The 21,849-nt window shown below is 30.1% G+C and overlaps 2 protein-coding genes across 4 annotated transcripts in view; one reads left to right on the top strand and one right to left on the bottom strand.

Moving 5' to 3' along the window:
• The window catches only part of LOC130663280 (kin of IRRE-like protein 2), a 141,838-nt gene that overhangs the window by 62,045 nt on the left and 57,944 nt on the right, over positions 1 to 21,849 (top strand). The gene's annotated exons all lie outside the window — the stretch shown is intronic.
• Positions 3,375 to 5,052, bottom strand: LOC130663281 (uncharacterized). Of its 2 annotated transcripts, XM_057462412.1 has the most exons (3): positions 4,256 to 5,052; positions 3,963 to 4,173; positions 3,375 to 3,598 (listed from the first exon to the last, which is right to left on the bottom strand). In XM_057462412.1, exons 1-3 carry the CDS (start codon positions 4,275 to 4,277, stop codon positions 3,595 to 3,597), a joined length of 237 nt encoding a protein of 78 aa, XP_057318395.1. In that variant the 5' UTR covers positions 4,278 to 5,052; the 3' UTR covers positions 3,375 to 3,594. The 2 variants fall into 2 exon arrangements, with proteins under 2 accessions (XP_057318395.1, XP_057318394.1); XM_057462411.1 differs by having other exon boundaries at positions 3,963 to 5,052.

The raw sequence follows: 21,849 nt of genomic DNA, 5'->3' as shown, positions 1-21,849 counted from the left end.
GTAATAGAAGTTGGTAGTTGATCTCTCTGATTTTGCTGTTACCAAAACTATATAACTAGTTTATATAAATATATATATATACATAGAAAATAGAGAGTACTGTTTATAACTTGAATTGAACGAATCACAATGTCAAGCTAAATTTCCTTCTCCAAATGAAGAGTCACACTAATTTAATTTAAAATCTCTTAAGTATATACTTTTAATTTAACTCTTTGTTCATTTATACTCTCCTAAAACTTTATTACATAAAATAGAAACGAAAACATTTAATGAAGGAAATTAATTTGAGTTTATCTATTTATATTTGTAATTAAATTTACGGTAGAATAATTACATAATAATGTAATTAAAAAGTTTTTTTTTTTTTTATTTACATTAACAAAAGTAATTATAATTAGTTGTATGTTGCAGATATATTAAATTATTCAGTCACTCAATATGATTTTGCGTATAGTATCAAATCGATATCTTCATTTATAACTAATTAAATACATTTGGATTTAACAAAAAAATATATGATTTTACAGATGAGTGAGCTAAATACGTATAAGTTAATAACTTTATCGAATTAATGAAAAATAAACCAACGGTCAAATGGATGCTCACTTGACCGAAAAGCTTGTTCTTTCTTCGAGTGCCGTCCGGCCGTCTGCTCTAGTATGCTCTATAGGTTTATACTACTCATTGCCCAACGAACCGTACAATACTGAAATCGTTCGCTCTGCTACGCAAACTTTGAACTGCACTCGAAAATTTTTCCATGTTTGATTTTCCACTATCGCATTGGACGCTAGTTTATAATAAATATCATCTACTTACGAATTTTAAAATACTTAAAGTTTTCTCTTTTAACCAACAAATCAAATAGATATTTAATATTTACTTCAAATCGCGTCACTAATTCCAAAAAGACATATTTTTATATGCACTTTTGGCTTTAGAAAACTCTCTGAAGCCGATGAAATGTATAATTTTTTTTTCAATGCCAATCGTTTTGTAGACTTATTTTATAGCCGAAAATTGAAAAAAAAATTTTGCAATCGAAAAGGGCATAGAGTTTAAATTATAGGCCTTTTTAGTTTCCAAAATTTTTTCTCCAATTTTCAGCTTTGGATCAAGTCTACAGTATGATTAGCAATTAAAAGAAAAATTATACGCTATTTTGGTTTCAAACTTAGTGACTAAAGCCAAAAGGGCGAATTAGTGACGTGGAATAAAAATAATTTAACTATTTAACTGATTAAGTTATATTGGCAATAAAAATGAATCATCAAATGAGTTAAATGTTTTAAGAGATATTTAACTTTCAATGAAAATGAAAGACAGATATCCAAGCGATGTTACCAGTCTTTCAGTAAAGAACATTAAAGAGTGTTTTTATTAAGTATCGGCTAATTTCACTTAAGTCGTAAAACATTGCACACCTTATTCATAAAATAATGAAGTGTACTCTATATTTACTACACAATGTTTTAACGATAAACTTTAAACATACACAGAAATCCTTGCCATTTAATATATAAAATATATAAACGTACACTGTAAAAAAAACCGCTGTAAATTCACGCTACCTCGGTGTTAAGGTTACCGGTGTTATTTTAACAGCGGTAGCGTTGTTGAAATTTATTCCGGTGTTAAGTGGTGTTAAAAAAAATGTAATTTTATAAAAAAAATCTTTCATGGTTTCAAAAATTAACAACATCCGGTCACCATTGTCGAGGGGTAAGAATAGACTTACCGCTCGAACTTGATAACTGGCCAGGCGTGCACGGAAAAAAATAATCGGTAGCAGCTACCGATTAATTTTCGGTAACAGCTACCGATTATTTCGGTAGCAGTTACCGATTATTCCGGTAGCAGATACCGATAATTTCGGTAACTGTTACCGAACTAATCGGTAACGGCTACCGAAAAGTAATCGGTAGCTATTACCGATTATTTCGGTACCTGATACCGATTATTTCGGTTGCACCTACCGATTGGTAATCGATACTCGATATCGAAATAATCGGTAGCTGTTACCGATTATTTCGGTTTTACTGAACAATTTCAGTGAGCAAAAAAAACTATTTTTGAGGGATAGGGAAAGGTGGGGCAAAGAGGCCCCTCTAAAATTTTGATTAAAAAAAAAATTTTCAGTTAATTACTATAAATCTGATTTACATGCGCATTTTTGGCCCTACAAGTCACACCTGGGGCAAAATGGATCAGTTCAAAATTACGAAAAGATGATTTTTTTATATTTTTATTGTCAACGTGAAAATAAATTAATGTATTTCCGCTTTTTTAGCCCTACGCATGACACCTGGGACAAAATGGACCTGCCGAAAATTACGAAAAAAATGATTTTTTTATGTTTTTATCGTCAACTAGAAAAAAATTCAATATAGGGGAAGAGGGGGGGGGAATAGGCCCCCTAAGAAAAAAAATTTATAAATCGTCAGTTTTTTTTACTTGTTTTACGTTTTTTTACTCCCTTGCCAAGCATTTATTATTAATTTATTATGTCCATTAAAAATAAAAAATTCTAAAATGTGAGGCAAAATGGGCCCCCCTCAAAAAATTTTTATAATGTAAGTTTTTCAGTTTGTTTCACTGTTTTTTCCTTCTCCTGAGTTTTTGGTGTTAATTTGCTGTGTCTATCAAAATTAAAAAATCCTGAAAAGTTGGGCAAAATGGGCCCCCAACAAAACTCAATGTATGTTTCTCGCTCGTTTTATGTTTTAAAACTTTTTGTTATGTATTTAGTATAAAAAGAGTTGATAGTGAAGATTTGGACCTTAAAATAACTTAATAGCTACCGAATTAATCGGTAAGAGCTACCAAAATAATCGGTAACAGCTACCGACAAAAAATCGGTAAGAGCTACCGAAATAATCGGTAACGACTACCGATCGCCAATCGGTAGCTGCTATCGATTATTTTTTTCCGTGTGGGTTTGAATCTCAGTGTTAGCCGAAAAAATCAGTTCTCTGAGATTCGGCCTAACGTTGACCTTACAAAAATCCCCAAGCTCCAACGTACCACTTCCAACAGTTTATAATTGCTAATGACCCCGGCAGATAGAAAGCGACTTTAAATAAAAAAAAAAAAAAAATTAATAATACGACAGATTTACCAACTTATGGAGAAACCTAAAGAATATTTGTGTACATGTAAATGATAATGTTTGTGACATTCCTTATTTTTATATAATAACAAAATTTTTTCCATTTGCTTGACAAAATCGACCGTAATAATATTCGTATTTAAATATATAAATTATAATTTTCAACGCAATAATTTATAAAACTTATTATGACATGAGCATTTGAGATGTGCAATTTTGGATTTTCTAAACTTTACATTAATTGATTAAGGGGTTAGGGGTACTCAGGGGTATGAAAAAATGATGATTTTCAATAATTTTTTTTTTGTAGTTAATTACTTTATTTGACAAAAATAAAAACATAGCTTTATTAGAACACGTTTCGATTTGACTTCACGAAAATTTCAAAAAAAAAAATTAATAATTCAAAAAGTTATCGCTGTTTTTGTAGAGCCCGTTCCTCCCGAAGTCCTTTGCGGTGATCATCATAAGTCCTTGGAGATTCATCTAAAATCAATCGGACAAGAAAAATTAGTTTTATTAATAGATAATCTTGTGCCTGATCGAAGCTTTTTTTTTTTTTTTCGAAATTAACAAAATGGCGGCCTCAGGAAATTTTTTTCAAATTTTCGAGAAAAAAACCGACAGTTTATTGTTAAAAAAAAATCGAAATTTTTGAAAAAAAAAAAAATCCTTCGATCAGGCACGAGTTTTTAATGTATTTCAAAAGTACAATAAATTTTATTGAAATCTACCGAGCAGTTTTTAAGTTACAGTGATCACCAGTTCAGAAAACATAGTTTTGAGAAAAACGCATTTAAAGTTTTGCTATGGATTTATGTCGAATTATAAGAATTATTTAATAACTTACACTGAGTCATCTATTCCTGGACCATATAATAGCTCTTCAGCCGACATAGCAGCTTCCAAAATATCGATTTGCTGGTGCCTACGTTGCAATCGACCTTCTCGGGTGTTATCATTAGCGCGCTTATCTGCTACTTTGATACGTGCAGCATCCATTCTTTCTGCATACCGATGAGAATTAGGCCCACAATTAAGTCCTAGTGTATTCATCAAGACTAATAATGAATTTATACCCTCATTAAATATACACATAGCAACGTATGCAGCTATTTGTACGATAGTAAAACTAGTATTTACCGTTTTTGGGCATATTTTCCATACTAGTTGGTTAAAGCTTTCATTATTATTCTGATTGAATCCACCTACACATCTTGAAAGTAAATTTTCATTACTAAGATCTTCGTATATAGGCTTGATAGCTTTTAAAACATCAGAAGGTAAAGGAGAATAATCGTGAGAAAAGGTATCAAGCTCTCCTCTTGCTTCAGCGCGCTGGTAAGAGCACCAAGATTCTTCGCCTTTTGGACACATATCATGATTCGGTTTTTCATCACTCGAGCCGTAGTGATAAAAGGTTGCCATTATAGCAGATTTCATATTTTCAACAGGAAGGAATATATTCATTTCCACAGTTATTACATGCAACTACAATTTTGAATCCCAGCCCACGTGTACTTGCTGTTTGAAACACTACATTTCCATCACATTTTTTACATTTTATAAGAGCAGAAATTGCAGTGAATACCTGAATAAAATTTATTATTCGAAATTCAGTACTGCTGTCTTCAGGTACATCATCTTCAGTGTTTTGTTTTAATTTTTTAGAAGATGTACTCTGAATACTTTCATCACGTTCGGCTGTTTTCGGATTAAAAACATTCTTTCTTTTGACTGAACGCGACTTATTAATTTTTTCAGAACTCCGAAGTTCTCTTGAAACCTTTCTAGAATCACGTCCCATGGTTAATAATTTAATTCACTTGAGAAATAATTTATCACAAAACTATCGACTGATCAGTGCAACGACTACAGGTATACTGGCAACCAAAAATTATTTTTCAGTTCTTGTACTACCTACAAATTGTGAATATATGTAGAAGGATATATATATATATAGAAGGATATATATATTTATATATCCTATATATATATATATATATATATATATATATATATATATATATATATATATATATATATATATATAATAATAATAAATACATTAAAATGGGGAGATATTCATGACAATGAAACCCGAAAGGTCGGTTGCTTGCAGCTGTTTCTAGCTACCTGCTCTCGAATGCCACGTAGCACCCGAGCGTCCTTTGGTCATTGTTAAATAACTCGAAAAGAATTTGTCGGATTCACTTCAAATTTTCACACAATATTTTTAAAATATTATACTTTAAGAAAATGCAAAAAAAAAAAAATCGATTTTTTGAAAATTCTGACTACCCCTAACCCCTTAAGTTATAAATAATAGTTACGTGCTATTTTCATTTTATAAATAAATTTAATGTTTTGTGGTAAAATATTAAATGTTTTATAACATTATTAGTGACTAATGGATTTGACAATTTGCTCTTACGCTTCCATATAGAGTTACAAGACTCGATTTTCGATACTCAATATTAATTATTATGAAGTAGTATCGGCAGGACTATATACGAGAGTTATATTGCGTTATATAGAGGATAAATGTCGGGGCATGAACATGAACATGAACTCTTTTGATATATTTTAGTTGGTTGCATATAAACGCAATAGAACCGGAGTCACGACCCATAAATTTACTGACATCACATTGTCACGTGACTCTTGTACCATGACGTTCGCGGGTGTATGTTACAGTAATATAACTTGACACCAGGAAACAGATAGAACTATGGTATTGGTATGTATATGTACTTCCTATACAGTATTGGCTTCTAAGATCACTAATGAGGCTTCTTACTGATTTATTATAAGTAACAATGTGAAAGCGGTTCATTTAACAATGGCATTGAAGTACCATGCAATTCTCTCGACTCCCGTGTACAAGTTAACGAGTTTCGAGTGAAGAAAAATAAATTGCTTTAACTTTGAAAATTTCTCAAGTTTAACTTTTATTTCTCTCATCTTTTAATTGTTTTTGAAGTTTTTTTTTTTTTTTTATTTTTGTTTATGACTTTAATTGCTTACTCAGTTAATAAAATGATAAATAGTTGAAAAAAATTGTAATTATGTGGGTTTTTAGTTTAATAACTCAAAACTCGGTTAATATTTCTTTACATTTTTGGCTCACTGATGCGGACGCTAATTGTCATAAAATGATACAATGAAATAACTGACAGAATCATATTTTTTCACCGACTATAAGTTGAATAATAATTTAATCTGTTCTGCAAAATATCTTTTGTAAAAGTTTAATTTTTTCATTTTATTTATGGTTATTGAAATCCTCACATTATGTAATTTTATTCTTTAAAAGAAGAGTGGTGGTGAGATCTAAGGAAGCATTACAATTAAAGGGTCACCCCACTGTGCGCGCTTCCATAGCAAGTTTGAAAGAAAGTGAATAAAACGAGAACTAGGATAATTTTAATCATATCTTAATTCATATTCATTAAACAAAGAGTATTTAAATAGATTCAATGATTTAAATATTTTTTTTTTCATATTAAAAATAATGTGTTTTAAAAAGCCCTTTCTGGAAAATTAGCAGCACGCATATCTCACATTCTAATTATACGATTAATCTGAAAATTTTATTATGATCCTAAAATATGTATCTAAGTCTGAGCGTGAGAGTTTTTATTTTTTATTTAAACTTCTTTTAGAAAAAAATAAAAATTATTGTACATCATTTTTTCGCTAAAAAATGAATGCATCGACTTCGGACGTTTGCCATTTTATAAAAAAAAAAATATGTGAACACATACGCTGAGTCGAAGCTGCACTCATTCGATTAAAAATTTTTTTATTCTAAACGGCTTTTTAAAAAGTTATGTCACTTGCCAGTCACCCAGAATCCATAAAATACAAGAAAAAAAAAGTTTTTGAGTATAAAAAAAAATTCAAAAATAATATTTTTGCCTTCTAAACTATTATAAAGCTCCTATCTGTGTAAAAAAATTATTGTTCATAATGAATTTTAATATAAATTTTATCTCGAAACTCAGATCGTGACACAAATATGACTTTCATCATGAATTTGTATCATCAACTTTAATCATGTCAAAATTATGACTCAGTAAAATTTAAATCCGTGATCCGAAGTTTATTCACTAAATTAATTTTACAATCGAAACTGATTTACGTTAATCAAGTACTTGATAGAAGAAGTTTATTGGTAATTTCTGAATCGATAAATTTGACAAAAGGTTTAATCCAGTAAAAAATCAGTCAAGTTTCTGTCGAAGTCATCCCAAGTCCAATTCAAAGACGTAATAAATTAATTTTATAAATAGTACCGATTTACTAGACGAAAAGTTGGAGTAAATTCATGATGAAAGTCATATTTGTGTCACGTTCTGAGTTTCGTCATGAAATTCAGACCTAAATTCATTATGAACAAAAATTTTTTTTACACGGGTAATCAATATTAAATAAAAGAAAAAGAAATGATATTCGAGTAGACTCGTTTTTATTGATATTCTTTTATATCGAAATTTTCAAAGCGCACACACTGAGGTGACCCCTTGATTTGGACACATCGTGATCTTAATATTTGAAGAATAAAATTTCTTAAGTTAACCTCGATAGCTTATCAAATATTATTCCTACGAATATGTAAAATAGATTATTTTCTAAACTTCACTGCTTACGAATTCATTATTATATTTTAATATTTAATATTCTGAAAATATGTAAAAAGTTATCTGACATTGAAAAAAAATCCATTCATTAGACGTAAAGTGTTAAACTATCAACTTAAACTAAAAAAAAAAAAAATTCAAATTTCAAGAACTTAAAATTCTCTGCTCGTCTTAAGACGTTTGTATACTAAAATCTTTCTTGCAGTAAAGTTAACCTTTTAAATAGTTGATAAATAGTTCTGGGTCTCAACTATGTTAAAATAATTAATTTTAGTCAACATTTTCTTTCATTAGTTATATTTTGATATTTATTTAAATATATTTTTATTTAGCCAGAAAGTACATCGTAGTATTATTTAATTATGAAAAAAAAAAAAAAAAAAAAATGGTCGGCGCGCACTTCATTAAACTTTACCAGACATAAAAAAAAAATTAAAAGAAAGTACTTGAAGAGGAAGCTTCAAATTAAAGTTCTTAACCCCCGCCGAATGAAAATATCTCATTTCTTTCCGTCTGATATTCCCATTTCAGTTGAATTCATTCAATCTACCCTTTTTAAACTTTAAAGCTCGTGTGTATGCAATCTTTTTTTTTTCATTCAACTCTTACATCATACTAACCACATTTAACTGATCTTTTATTCAACTTATGTCGTTTTTTTTATATTTTTTTGTATACAAGTCCATGCATTCAAAAGTAAAACTTCTTTTATTTTAATTTTTTAGCGGATAGAGAATAATCCAAACATTAATAGAAATAGCATAACAAGTTTGTTGTAAATATAAATTAAAAAATATATATATATATATATATATATATATATATATATTTCTATCTTGTTGCATTACTATAACTAACGCAAGAGCCCTCTCATTCGCCGCATAGCACTGAACGGTAGTATAAACAAGCAAATTAATCTGCTTTATGACCTGGACACGCTGTTGGTATCCAGAACGACGTTCTCTGTGTTCATCGTGTGGTTCGGTTATATGTCCTCAGGGCGGAAACGACGAGAAATGACCTTTATACGAGAGAAAAGATGGGGTGAGGAACTGTGAACGTGAAAGAGGATTAAAGTAAAGAGTAAGAGAACGTAAAAGCTTAAAATTACTCAATAATAAAGATAAACATTTAATTTTACAAAAGTAATTTAGAGTATTAAATTACGGGCATAATTAACTACACACTGTTAAAAGAGCGGTGTTAAACATGGACTCAACTTAGCACCACGTGGTGTTAAAATGAAACAACACCAGTGTACACGGTGAGAAATATTTTGCGGATATCACTAGGCCAGTATGGGCGTCAACGCCATACTGTGTGGTATCGAAGATTTCTATAGGTTATAAAATTGTATGCATAGATGATTCAGCCATTGCGGGAATAGTAACATTGGCAATAGTTGTCGCGGACGCCGCAATGTCAGTATGGCCGTCAGGCCCATACTGCGTTGCCGTATTCACTTTGTTTCTGGCCTATAAACCTAGTCTAACGGCATCTATATAGTTTTGGTGGTAATACGATAGTATACATTGATTGACACGCCAGAAGTTATGGCGGGAAAAACTAGTAACATTGTGCCCTCGGCTTTGTAGTATGGGTCTCAGGGCCATGCTGTTTCGCCATTCCTACTATGCATACGTGTGAGCAATACAATAGCTCCAGTACTATACAGTATAGTAAATAACGTCATACTTCTTAGACTCGTTACAATACTGTCTTGGAATATTTCACATACTATTTTAGTATCTGTCTTGAGACCATACCAGCATTATGTTGAACGCCATGCATTTCTTACCGTGTAGGTGGTGTTATAATACCGGTGTTAAATCGGAGTAAAAAAAAAAAATTCCACGTATAAAAATTAGAAAAAAAATGTATTACATATCAAAAAATATAAAAATTTAATGAATATTATTTGGAGGAAATTTCAATTTGGCAATGTACTTATTTAAATATTTACTAACGTTATACGTAATTCATGTAAGAATTACACAATTTTACGCTCACTATTTCAATCACCAATAATTTAACGAATTAATAAAAACACTGTAGTGATCAAATGAGTAAAAATATTCATAATGTAAAATATTTCCAATATCGAGAAATATTTTAACATCGGGAAATTTTTTTAACAACGGTAAAGAATACTTACACCGGCGGCGGTGTTTTAAATCCGCTTTCGGTGTTGAAATTTAACACCTACACCGCCTGGACTTACCTTGGTTTTTTCACAGTGTATATTAGCATTGAATTTAATTTTTTACTAATTAAAAAAAATTAATTATTTGTTTATTTAATTGTATTATTTAATACGCGTTAATGGATATTTATTTATGTTGAAGTCATTGCAATGAAATAAAAATTTGATTACATAATTGATAGTGATGATAATAATAACAGTGATAACAGAATATATATTAATTAAAGGATGTCAAAATAATTGAATGGTATTCGTTAATTAATGAATTATGATAATGTATGTTTATTAATAACAATGTTAATTGAAACAATTAAACGATTGAATAAAATTACATACTATATTTTTCATGATACCGGGATCGAAACTTCAAGTTTCAGTAAATCTGTACAGCTAGTCGAAACAAGCTATAATTTCAGCTCAATGCCGTGAACAAATATTAGCGTATGCGTAAAGTGCGAATGCCTTCACTCAGCGGGCAGAAACAAATGTGTTTCGTTTATTCGGAAGAAACAATAGTATATTGTGTGACAACCCGTGAGAAAATATTCTGATCAGACTATATCAGGCCTGATATGGAAATTGGCCATATCAGACTATATATGCTTTGATATAAGTATATCAGACTATATATCAGACCAAATTTATTTAAAAAAAATATGTAAAAAATAAATATCAATAAATTTTTATTCTGTATAAAAAAATCTATCGTGTTCAACTTTCATGACACATCTTTTCGAATACAATTTGAGGTAACTTGATATTTTTAACCTCTATAAAGGCTTATCAAATTATATCAAGTCTGATCAGGATTTTTATTCACAGGTATATCAATTTATATATATATATATATCAGACTATATAAAGTCATATCAAGTTATATCAAGCCTGATCAGGGATTTTTTTTTAAGTATATCAAAGTATATATAACTTTATAAGGTTATATCAGGCCATATCAGGACCTATTAGAAATAAATATAACATTATATATGAGCTTATCAAGTTATATCAAGTCTGATATAGACATATCAAATTGATAAGGCTTGATCTGGCCTGATATGGCCAATTTTCATATCAGGCCAGATCAGGACCTATCAAAAATCAAATATGGACATATCAGATCATATCAGGCCAGATATGAATATATCAAAAATTTTGATATGGCCTTATCAGCTCATATCAAGCCTGATCAGAATATTTTTTCACGGGAAGGGATAAAACAAGACGATTTCAGACTAGGGTGGGGTTGGCTGCCCGAGCCGCAGGCGATTGTTTTATCCTGAGTCACACACTATATTTTTCATGATTACTTGCATCGGAACTTCAAGATTCAGTGTCAGGAGCCAGTAAGAAACAAGTTAATTTCAAGCCGATGATGCGGAGAACTGTTAAAGAATGAGAAATATGTGATTTACAGTCACTTATTAAATATTAAATAAAACAAAAATATTATTTTCACTCATTTTTTAGTAATTTTATTTGGTCAATAAAATTGTCACTTAAAAAATGAAATGAGTAAACTGAAGTGATAAGTAAACAAATGGGAGTAACAAGGCTGCAAATGAACATTAAATATAACTGACACCGGGCAGAAACATGCGTGTTTCTTCCCTTGGGAAGAAACTGTACGAAGGTATTAAGGAAGCTGTATGAAGGTATTTTTGAATTACGAATTCGCTAGCAGTTGTATACAGCATCGGCTTGAAATCAGCTTCTTTCGGCGGGTTGTAGAGACACTGAAACTTAAAGTTTCGATGCTGGTAACCATAAAAATTATAGGGTGGGACACTGGATGAAACACGATTTCAGACAGCACATGATGTCAACCCTCGTCTACGACTGGGGCAGACAACTTCACCATAGGCTGAAATTGTCTTACTTTAACCAGTGTCACGCAATATACTATTCCGAAATAGTTAATAAAATAAAAAAATTACTATAGTAATATTTTATTTTCATATTAACAATTATGTCTTTTTTAATTTTTTTTTAACTTTACTAATAATTTAGGTTTATCTAAAAATATTTTTGAATAAAAATAATCGTTTTATTCAGTATTTTTTAGAAATGAAAGATCATTTTAGATTCTATAAATATTTAACGCTCCAGGTTTTTTGACATGATTCAAGTCGACTGAACAAAATTTCGGTACTTCATATTCTATAGATGATATTCTAGAAGGCGTATATTCTCGTTTATGACACCAAGAACTATCTATATATATGTCTATGAGGTCCTTAAATGTATACATATGTACGTGACATTTCCGTGAATAACTTTAACATAAGGATTGCATATTGTATTAATATATAAAATATACGCTTATATGTATACATATATGTGTATATATATACATACAATACCAATATATATGGCACAATATGTAGCGCACAACCCGGTGAGGTCGCGTAGGTTGTTCCGTGGTAATCTAATTTGCTCTTCATCGAGGATACAAACCTATTTAGCCTGTGCCGCCGACTCCATTTCCCTAGGACCCACACGAGTACGGAATTATCGCTCTCTCATTCTCTCTCTTTCTCTATTTCTCTCGTACTGCCGCATTCTATGTTTATTGAATTTCTATTTTGTTTTTTTCACCTTTTTTTTTAATTTCGTTAAATTTTTAACTTTTTTATTCATCGCACAAAATTGTATTAATTACAAAAATATATATATATATATAACTCATCTACATACAAAATTTATTGATCATGTACATATAGTTTTAGTATTGTCGAAATTTATTAATGAATTATGTTTCACTATTAAGACATATTTTACTCCATAGAAAATGAGATGGTAAAAAGATATTTTAATATTTTTTGAAACCATTTTAAATTGATTTATGTAAATTTATAGAAAGTTTTATAGAGACAACACATGGAAAATTATCATACATAGATATAGAGCATGCTTGGTCATAACCATTTTTGATGATATATGCATTAGGTTATGCCAGCGTAATTTAAGATTTTATAGGTTTTTTATTGGATATTGATTTATTTATAGTCATATCACAAACTTTGATATTACTTGTTTGATTAATGTTTGCACATTTTAATAATACACAAACATACATTAAAACTTTAGTTTTATATTTTTTGTTAAACTGTTGATTTTCAAATTATAAATTATTAATTTCTGACCAAATTAAATCCTGTAGTTTCAATAAATCAAATAGATAGGAGAGACAGGGGTGGAATGAGGTATCACTTCTGAGACCAAAAAAATTTTATTTTCGTTTAGAAACGTTTAGTTATGGTTTGTAGAAAACATCAGGCAATTTAATTAGCTTGAAAAATCAGCCATTTTTTAATTTTTAGTAAACAATATTTTTTTTATGTGTTATCTGAATCATATGATCAAATATTTGATTGAAAATTAAAAAATTATAAACCTGAGGAAAAATGAGCCATTGTTAAAAAAAAAGTTGTTTGCTTGAATTTTTTGTACGTGATCTGTGGCAATTAGAATTCATTTTGATAAACAAAATAATGAATCAACAAAATTTCAATAGTAGCCCATTTTACCTGATGAAAATCAGCTTTTTCCATTTTTCAATTAAAAATAATGAAGATAATAAATTTTTAAAAACAATTTATTTTACTAAAAATCATTAATTGCCCATACTGTTGGGGATTATCTCGTTCTATTTATTTCTACCGTAACAAAGCAATTTTGAACGAATAACAATTTTTTTGTTTAAAAAATAATATCTCATATTTCCCCTATCTCCCTTATAACTATAGTAAATTGTATAAAAACTTATTTAAAAATTTTTTAGGTACTTTGTTCTATTCCCCTCTAAATATATTAGAGTAATTTTTCAATTGTATGACTAAAAAATTTAAAAGTAAATGTTTAAATTTGTTTTTATGTCTTTTTATATTTGTTAATTCATCACCATGAAGCATCTCCATTTTTTTTACTGCCTAATTTATTACTACAAGTTTTTCACTGGGTAATAAAAAAGTTGGTCAATACATTTTCTCGAAAACTTTAACCCGGGGAATTGTCGAAACGAGCAAAAACATGGAAGCATTTTTAGTAGGATCAAACGGAGGTGGTCCTTGACGACGTGGTTGAGTCAACGGGTGGGTAAGAGAGAAGAGTTGCTGAGTGAGTTTAAAAATAAAAATAATAAAAAAAAAGATAATGTTAAGTATAGTAAGTAAAAAAGTAAAAAGAAAAGCAAAAGCGAAAGGGATTTTTCTCGTCTGTATATTTTATACCTTTGGCCCTTTTACTACTCAGTTATGTTGCAAAAGTCTGTGGTTGTGATAAAGAGAAACTGAAAATGTGTATGTACATAGAATACCAGAGCTTTTGAAAAGGCATAGAGTGTGCAAGTTTGGTTGTACAGCATAGAAAAAAAAAGTTAGAAACCTCTCCCTTTTACTCGTTAGTGAGAATCACAAGTCGGTTGCAATAATGAGACAAGTAAGGCTTCGACGTTATTACGAGGTGGGATTTATTATTCACAATATAATATACAATATATTTACGTGTATCTATTATATTATAATTCATATAGTTCTATAATGATAGTGAACATAATATATACAATAAAATGATATGGTGTTCTTGATATACAATTCTGTTGTACGTTATCAGGGGGTTGGCGACTGTCGCGAAGTCTCTGATAAGAAAAATATCCCTGTGTGTTACCGAAAGATACAACATGTACGTGTTTTCATACAAACCGCATTGCGACGCGAAAAAACTTTCACGTACACAAAAATTTTATTTCATACTTTTTTTTTTATAACTGAAGTAGATAATATTTTTGATAATAAAAATTTTTTTTACAATTGATAATAAAATTTTTATTACTACAATGCATCATGAACAACCATATCCTGGAGTATATGTTTTTTATACGATAAAGCTGTAAACGATATAGTTTTAATAAATTTTAATAGTGAATTCATTATATTTTTAAGTAAAATCTAATTTGTTAATTTAATGGAACTTTAAGTCAATTATTTAAATTACTTTCATCCATGATATAAATAAGAAGTTTAAAGTTATCAGGAACGTGGACAAAGGGTAAAAACAAATGTTACGTTTTCAAATGTTGCAACGTTTCGTCAACGTTTAAGTCAATAATATATCTCTTAATTAAATACATCGCAGTTAGATAGGGTTCCATGCCAAAAGGGCGTATAAAAAAATTTTTTTTTGCCATTCTTTTTAGAATCGCTCAAAACGCAAAGATCTGCAGAAAAAAAAATTTTTGACTTAGTAACGCCAAAAGGGCGTATCTTAAGATGTACGCCCTTTTGGCTTTAGGAAATTGTCGGTCTAAAGCCAAAAGGGCGTATAAAAAAAATCAGGATTTATAAAAATTTCGAAAACCAGTCTTCAAAATTGTCCGGAGAAGGTTTGTAAAAAAAAAAATTTCGAAAAAGTCAACTATTTCGATGGTAGTAACTTTAATTTTTCATCATCTTGGACAGTCCAATGTAATTAAAATAATCGTTAACTTTAATTTTTAATCAACTAGGAAATTCTCAAATAATTAATAATTATAAGCTAGAGATAATAAAGTTCAATATTCGTTCTTCTATTCAACGCCATACGGAGCGTATGGTGGAGAGCTAATATTTGAGACATACACCCTTTTGGCTTTGGAAATTTTTATTTCATTTTTAGGCTTAAAACATGTTTACAAAACGATTGGCACCAAAAAAAAAAAAAAGTTATACGCCCTTTTGGCATTTGGCACACGACATTAATGATGTTATATTTACTTACATTCTCCCATTTACTTAAATTTCTTCCATTCATCAAATCTGAGAAAAAATTATTTAGATCTACGAGGATCTAAATCTGATATTCTACTCAAGTCTATGTAGGTCTAACTTTTTCATTATTCAAATCTATGCAGATCTAAGAAGATCTATGTAGTTCGAAGTTAAAAAAAAAAAAAATCAAACTGTAAGAATCAAAAAATTTAATTTTAAAAAAGTTTCAAGGGAAAAAAAAATCTTTCTAATTTGAAATTTAAAAAATTTTTTGAGAATCTAAGAAGATTTAAATAGATCTATTGATATAAATGTAGATCTAGAATTTGAAAAAATTAATCTCGTTAGGTCTGAAATTTTTTTTTTTTTGAGTTTGATATATTGGAGAAATTTAAGTAAATTGCATAACATATACGTTTATAAGAAAACTTATGTTCCCAGCTGTTACTGAATATAACTTTACTTTAATTTATGTTCTCATATTTTTCTCAGAAAGTCGTTAATTAAAGTACAATACGATATATTTATAAGCAATATTCTTGTCTCACTTCTACTTATAGAAAAAATTCAACTTTACGTGAGAGTAAGTGGAGCGTCCGTAATAGCTTGACGCTAAATTTCACTGTACTTTTAATATTTTTGCTTTAATTCTTCAACATAAATATGTTTACATTCAACAGCTATTTTTATGATCATTCTATTCATTGACCCAAAAATTATTTTAACTTTACTGGTCATAAATATTTATATCATATTAATTTATTCAGTAATTTTTTTTTTATGATAAATTATTTTAACGATCACTCACAATTATAGTCGTTAAAACATGAATACGTTAAATATTTAAAGTAATCCTGGTTAAAAAAAAACTAGATATTCTCATAACTGTAGGTCTAAGACACATAGCATTTTTAAAAAAACTCATTCATTGTCATAAAATATCAAAGCATAGTTACAACTGTCACTTATAAAAATTAAATAAGAGAATTGAAGTAACTAATAAATATATGACAAGTAATGAGTTCAAAGTAAACATTGAATTTGACTCATTGCCGGTAAACATATGCTTGATTCTTCCCTAGGGCAAAAACAATTGTTTCTACCCCGTAATTCGAGAAATTTTCGTAATTCATGTATTCGCTAATAATTTTCCGCGGTATTAGTTTAAAATCAATTATCTACGATTCAGTTGCATACAAAATTATATAATTGGTAAATTAATTTTTTTAAATAATTGAATTACTATCCAAGTGAAAAAATAACTTAAATTAGACTTTTTAGGTAGATTTCTTTAGAAATCGGAATATTGCAATGGGTCTCATGATAGAATTATCAAAGAATTTTGCCACCATATGTCTCATTTTACCTAGTAGAGTCAAAAAATACCATCCACTCAAAAGTTTATACATGTACGTATGTATGTATGTATGCATATATGTATATACGATATAACACACCTTGTTATCACAACAGCGCCTGCAGTTTTTAACGGATCTTCATGAAATTTTATATACTTATTTATAGGACAATTACCTTGATCAAGTTCAAAAATGAGCCCAATCGGTCGATTAGTTTAAAAGTTGTGGGTGTTTGAATTTTTTTTTGTTTTCATAAAAATGAATTTTTTGGCTTCATCCTTAAATAACTTCCAAACCAAAAGTGATTAATTAATTCTGTGAAATGTATCCTCAAGTTCGTACGAATAGCTTTAATTTTCACTACATCACTTGTTTTTTTTAAAGATCTTTCCTAACAATTTGATGATCTCGAAAATTTCTCAAAAAATTAAAAAAGTTTATCATTGCAGCTTAGTCCTCTAATACCTTCTGAATGATAAGGCATTACTCAAATTCTGAGAACTCATGTAATAAGCTTATAAAATAAGTATTTATTACACTGCTGTAGCATATTTTTAATTCCGTAGTTCGTTTTTTATAAAATTTAACAAGTTTTTGTATCTAATTAAGAAATCTACTTTTCCATTCCGGGTGAGGCCGGATGGCTCTTTTTTGACTTAAATTTAGGTCAACTAAGCCAAAACCAAGTTAAATTTGACTTTTTTGACTTAAGGTAGTTGCCGGGTGATGAGCATATAGTGTCCGAAAATTTAAAATTTTGTATACTTATTAAGAGTATGAAGAAATAATTACCATTTAAATTTGAACTAGATTGACCATCTCTAATTCGAGATGTTTATAATCAAAGTTCGTATAATTAACATTGCGAGCAATGAAGAGTATGCGTTTTGTCGCGTTCGTGATTTCATAAAAATACTAACAGTCAGAAGCTTTTGAAAAACTATCAAAAAATTAATGACTTTGTCCTGAATTTTAAGAAAAAAAAAAGTACTCACTATCACATTGTTGAGATATAGCATCGCAAAGTTCATTAATAAATGAAAAAATATACATGTCGGTGAATTGGACAGAAGTAATCTGACAACGCTGTACGCTAGTATGGATAGTACTATTTGAGCGGTAAATTTAAAAAGATCCTCAGTACATTACACAGCAGCTGGTAGAGCATATGCGACGTTGTCAGATTATAATTTAAGAAACTGTTTAACAGTATTTGCGTATACGTATATATGAGTAGTGTGTAAGCAAACTTATCACTGGTACAATATCAAACAAAAGCAATGTCTCGTTTTAACTACCACCCAACCTACTCTTATCGCGCATATGGCTCATAACTTTTTGACAATATTGTAGCAGGACAACTACTTTAAATGGATACTGAGTAGACCAAGTTAGCTTAAAGGAAATCAAAATTAAACGTATTTTTTTATCCGTTTTTACTTGCTTTTGGCTAACTTGACCTATTCAGTATCCATTTAAAGAAAAACAGTCAAATTTATTTTTTTGACCCCGCTAAGCAAGTGAGAATAATTTAATGGAGAATTGGTTATCGAGTTTAAAAGATAAATTTAAAAAAAAATTTCCAAAAAAAATTCTTAGTTGCAGTGTATTTTTTGAAACCTCAAACACAAAAGTGGTGAGTGTGCTTCATTAAAACATTAAAATGTTTAACAGATTAACTCATGTTAACTTTTCTCTACAACTTTCACAGTAAACTAGAGTAGGATAAAACACATACCATCACAAAGAGAATTTATCAGTGAACAAGTTTGATGGGATTGCAATCTAATTTTTTAAAATATTCATGTTAAAAAAATTCACGAATAAAAAAAAAACGGGTAATGTCCGTCAGGATGTTTGTTAATACAACTTTTAAAAAATAAAACTAACTGATCTTTGTTCATTGACTTTGAATTTTTGTAGAAAAAAAATGTTATTGAAAATTACTCTCGTAATCTTTCTCAGTAATTAAAATGTTTTAAATTTAAATACGACAGATTTTAAATTTTAACGTTCTGAGACTCGCCTAAGGCATTGCAATAACATATATAAGAACTTAGTTTTTGTAACATCCCATGCAGGAGCCGCCAGAATTAAACGACAGGGCCCTACTTGGCCCAGCACTGGGGAACCTAGCTTTGGCACATCTATATTGGCCCATGCTTGGCTCAAGATTGGGTACTCAGTCTTGGCCGTTACAATGATTACCCGGACTTGAGCCAAGACTGGGTAACCTAGCCTCGGCCATTCAATGGCAACCCAGGCTTGAGCCAAGACTGGGTAATCTAGCATTGGCCGTTACAATGATTACCCAGACTTGGGCCAAGGCTGGGTTCCCCTGTCTTGGCCATTCAATGGCAAGCCAGGCTTGGGCCAAGATTGGGTAACTTAGCCTTGGCCATCCAATGGGGAGCCAGATTTGGGCCAAGGTAGAATTACCCAAGGTTGGCTATACCTATGGTTTAATAAGTAGATCATATAAATGTATCAGTTCAACGTTAGTAGGTTCGTCCAGTAGCTATCGTTCGGACCCAGCAATCGGGAGGACGGCAGTTCGCGCCCGGAGCCCAGCAGAATTTTCACCGAGTTTTTGTCACATCATTTACCTCCTTTAGATAGTTTAGACGTTAATGATCATAAATTCTACGAGGTTAATAATAATAAAATTTTTTTTTAATTAAATTTATTCGTTTCCTCGAGGCATGGGCAAGGTCTGGCAAAAAAGTCAGGGCCAGGACTGACAACCAAGCATGGGCCAGCTCTAGCAACCAGGTCTGGCCCAATGTTATCATTCCAGAGTCCTACCAAGGCTGGGCAAGGCTGGCTTACAAGCTTGGGCCAAGGTTTTACATACTTGGGCCAAGCCAGCGCCAAGCCTGGGCCCGTAGTACTTTCCTCTCTGGGATGAACATTTTCAGAAGTAACTAAAATAATTTATTTAAATACAGAAGTGAATTTTTTTCATTGAGAATAATATAGTATGATAGAGACTATGTTGAAAGTTTCATAAAAAATTAGGATAAACTTTAATGAATATTTTATCAAACTGATTGAAGTCGAAAAAAAGCTACAGTAAACATGAACGGGTTGAAAGTATGTGTGGAATATGATGAAAGTGACGATGAAGAGAAGGCGGTCGTGTCACTTCCCTAGAGAGTAGACGACCCGCAAAACCTCGTATACTCATTCAAGTTTCACGATTAAAGTTGGGTTTAAGCTCGTCCATACGTTTTTTTTTCTCGCTTTCCATTGGCAACCCCAGGGTTTTTTTCTGTCGCGACCCGATTTCATTGTCGGGTGGGCGATGGCGGCTGCTGGGAATCCCTCGTTAGACAGCTCACTACTAAATCCCCAGTGAAGCGATCGAACTCGCTGACTCTTTCTATCTATCGTGTGTAATGACGTAATAACGAGGCAGACAATGCTGAAAAGGTTCGATGGATTATTCACCCGGGCTAATTGTGCCGTTTGATAAATCTCTGCAGCGTCGACTCTAAACGAATGGATTCCCAAATGAGCTGAGGTCATACTTTATGAACGAATATGCCAACAAGGACTACTATACTGTAAATGAATGTGTATATGGTAATATATTTGTGTGCTAATCTATATACATATAGAGTTAGTGAGTTGATGTGTAATTGTGGGAATATGTAGTGAATGAACGAGATAAAGTGCATATGGAGTGCTTTTAAATGCCCTAGTTCGGGTCTCGATTATGACGAATCGCACAGAGCTAGAGAATATTTCAGTGCGAATGACCTCGGTCAAGTTCGAAAAATTTATATTGATCGACAATATTTTATTGGAATAATATAAAACAGAAAAAAAAATTTTTTTATGTCATCAGCACGAATTTGCATATGATGGATATCAATTGCGTCGGATTTGGCCTACATTTATAGATTTAATTACCGATTCTTCATCAATGTTTTATATGTTATAATTTATGAAACTTTTTTTCGACGAAAATTTTACATACGTCAAATTTTTCAGAGGAAACATTTTATTAAATCTTTCAAATATTTCAAATGAAATTTTATTGCGTTGGTCGTTTTATTAAAACGGCGAAAAAAAATTCAACCAGATTCCAGTATTGACTCGAATAAATTGATAGACAAATTGTATTAATTTTGGAATAATTTTATTGACATTTGTCAAGTAAAAAAATGAAACTGTCCAAAGCAAATTAAATTTTTCGATTTTTTATCTAAAGGCAGTTATTATTTAATAACAAAAATATTTTTTATTTAATTAAAATATTGTTTTTAGTATTTTTAAAATAAAATTAAATTTTCGAAGCATGTATGAAAATTTAAATATTATTTATTTCATTTTTGTATTAAAAATTTAGTTTGAACACAATTTTCGTTAATTAAATTGTCAATCAAGAAGAAAAAACATGCATGAAAATTGTGAAGTAACATTAAATGTTTTGTTTGGGCTGTTGTTTTTGAAATTTAATAAAAAGGTAGAAATAGTGTTTATTTTTATTTACGTTGTCTCACAGTTCTGAAGTTTAAAAAAAAAAAATGTAATGAGAAGAATTTATATTCAAGAAAAATATTTTTACGTTGTATACAAAATCAGTCTAGTAGTAAATCTGGTGAGGAAAACTTGGTAAACTAATTTAAAGTAGACGTGAGAGCATGCTGTTTATGATTGACACTTCATAAGCTCATCGGATTGAGTAAAAAAAAAAAATAACGAATAAAATGTTTTTTAAAACTCGTATAAGTTTAAAATAAACGCTTGTTTAAAACTACTTTATATTTTTTCATTAAAATTA

The sequence above is a fragment of the Microplitis mediator genome, chromosome 2 (assembly GCF_029852145.1).
Source record: "Microplitis mediator isolate UGA2020A chromosome 2, iyMicMedi2.1, whole genome shotgun sequence".
NCBI lineage: Eukaryota > Metazoa > Arthropoda > Insecta > Hymenoptera > Braconidae > Microplitis > Microplitis mediator.
Note: the sequence above shows the minus strand (reverse complement) of the source record. Positions and strands in the feature narration are given on the sequence as shown.

Excerpts from the sequence above, each read along its gene's own strand:
- LOC130663281 (XM_057462411.1), bottom strand. The coding sequence starts at position 4,582 with ATGAATATATTCCTTCCTGTTGAAAATATGAAATCTGCTATAATGGCA.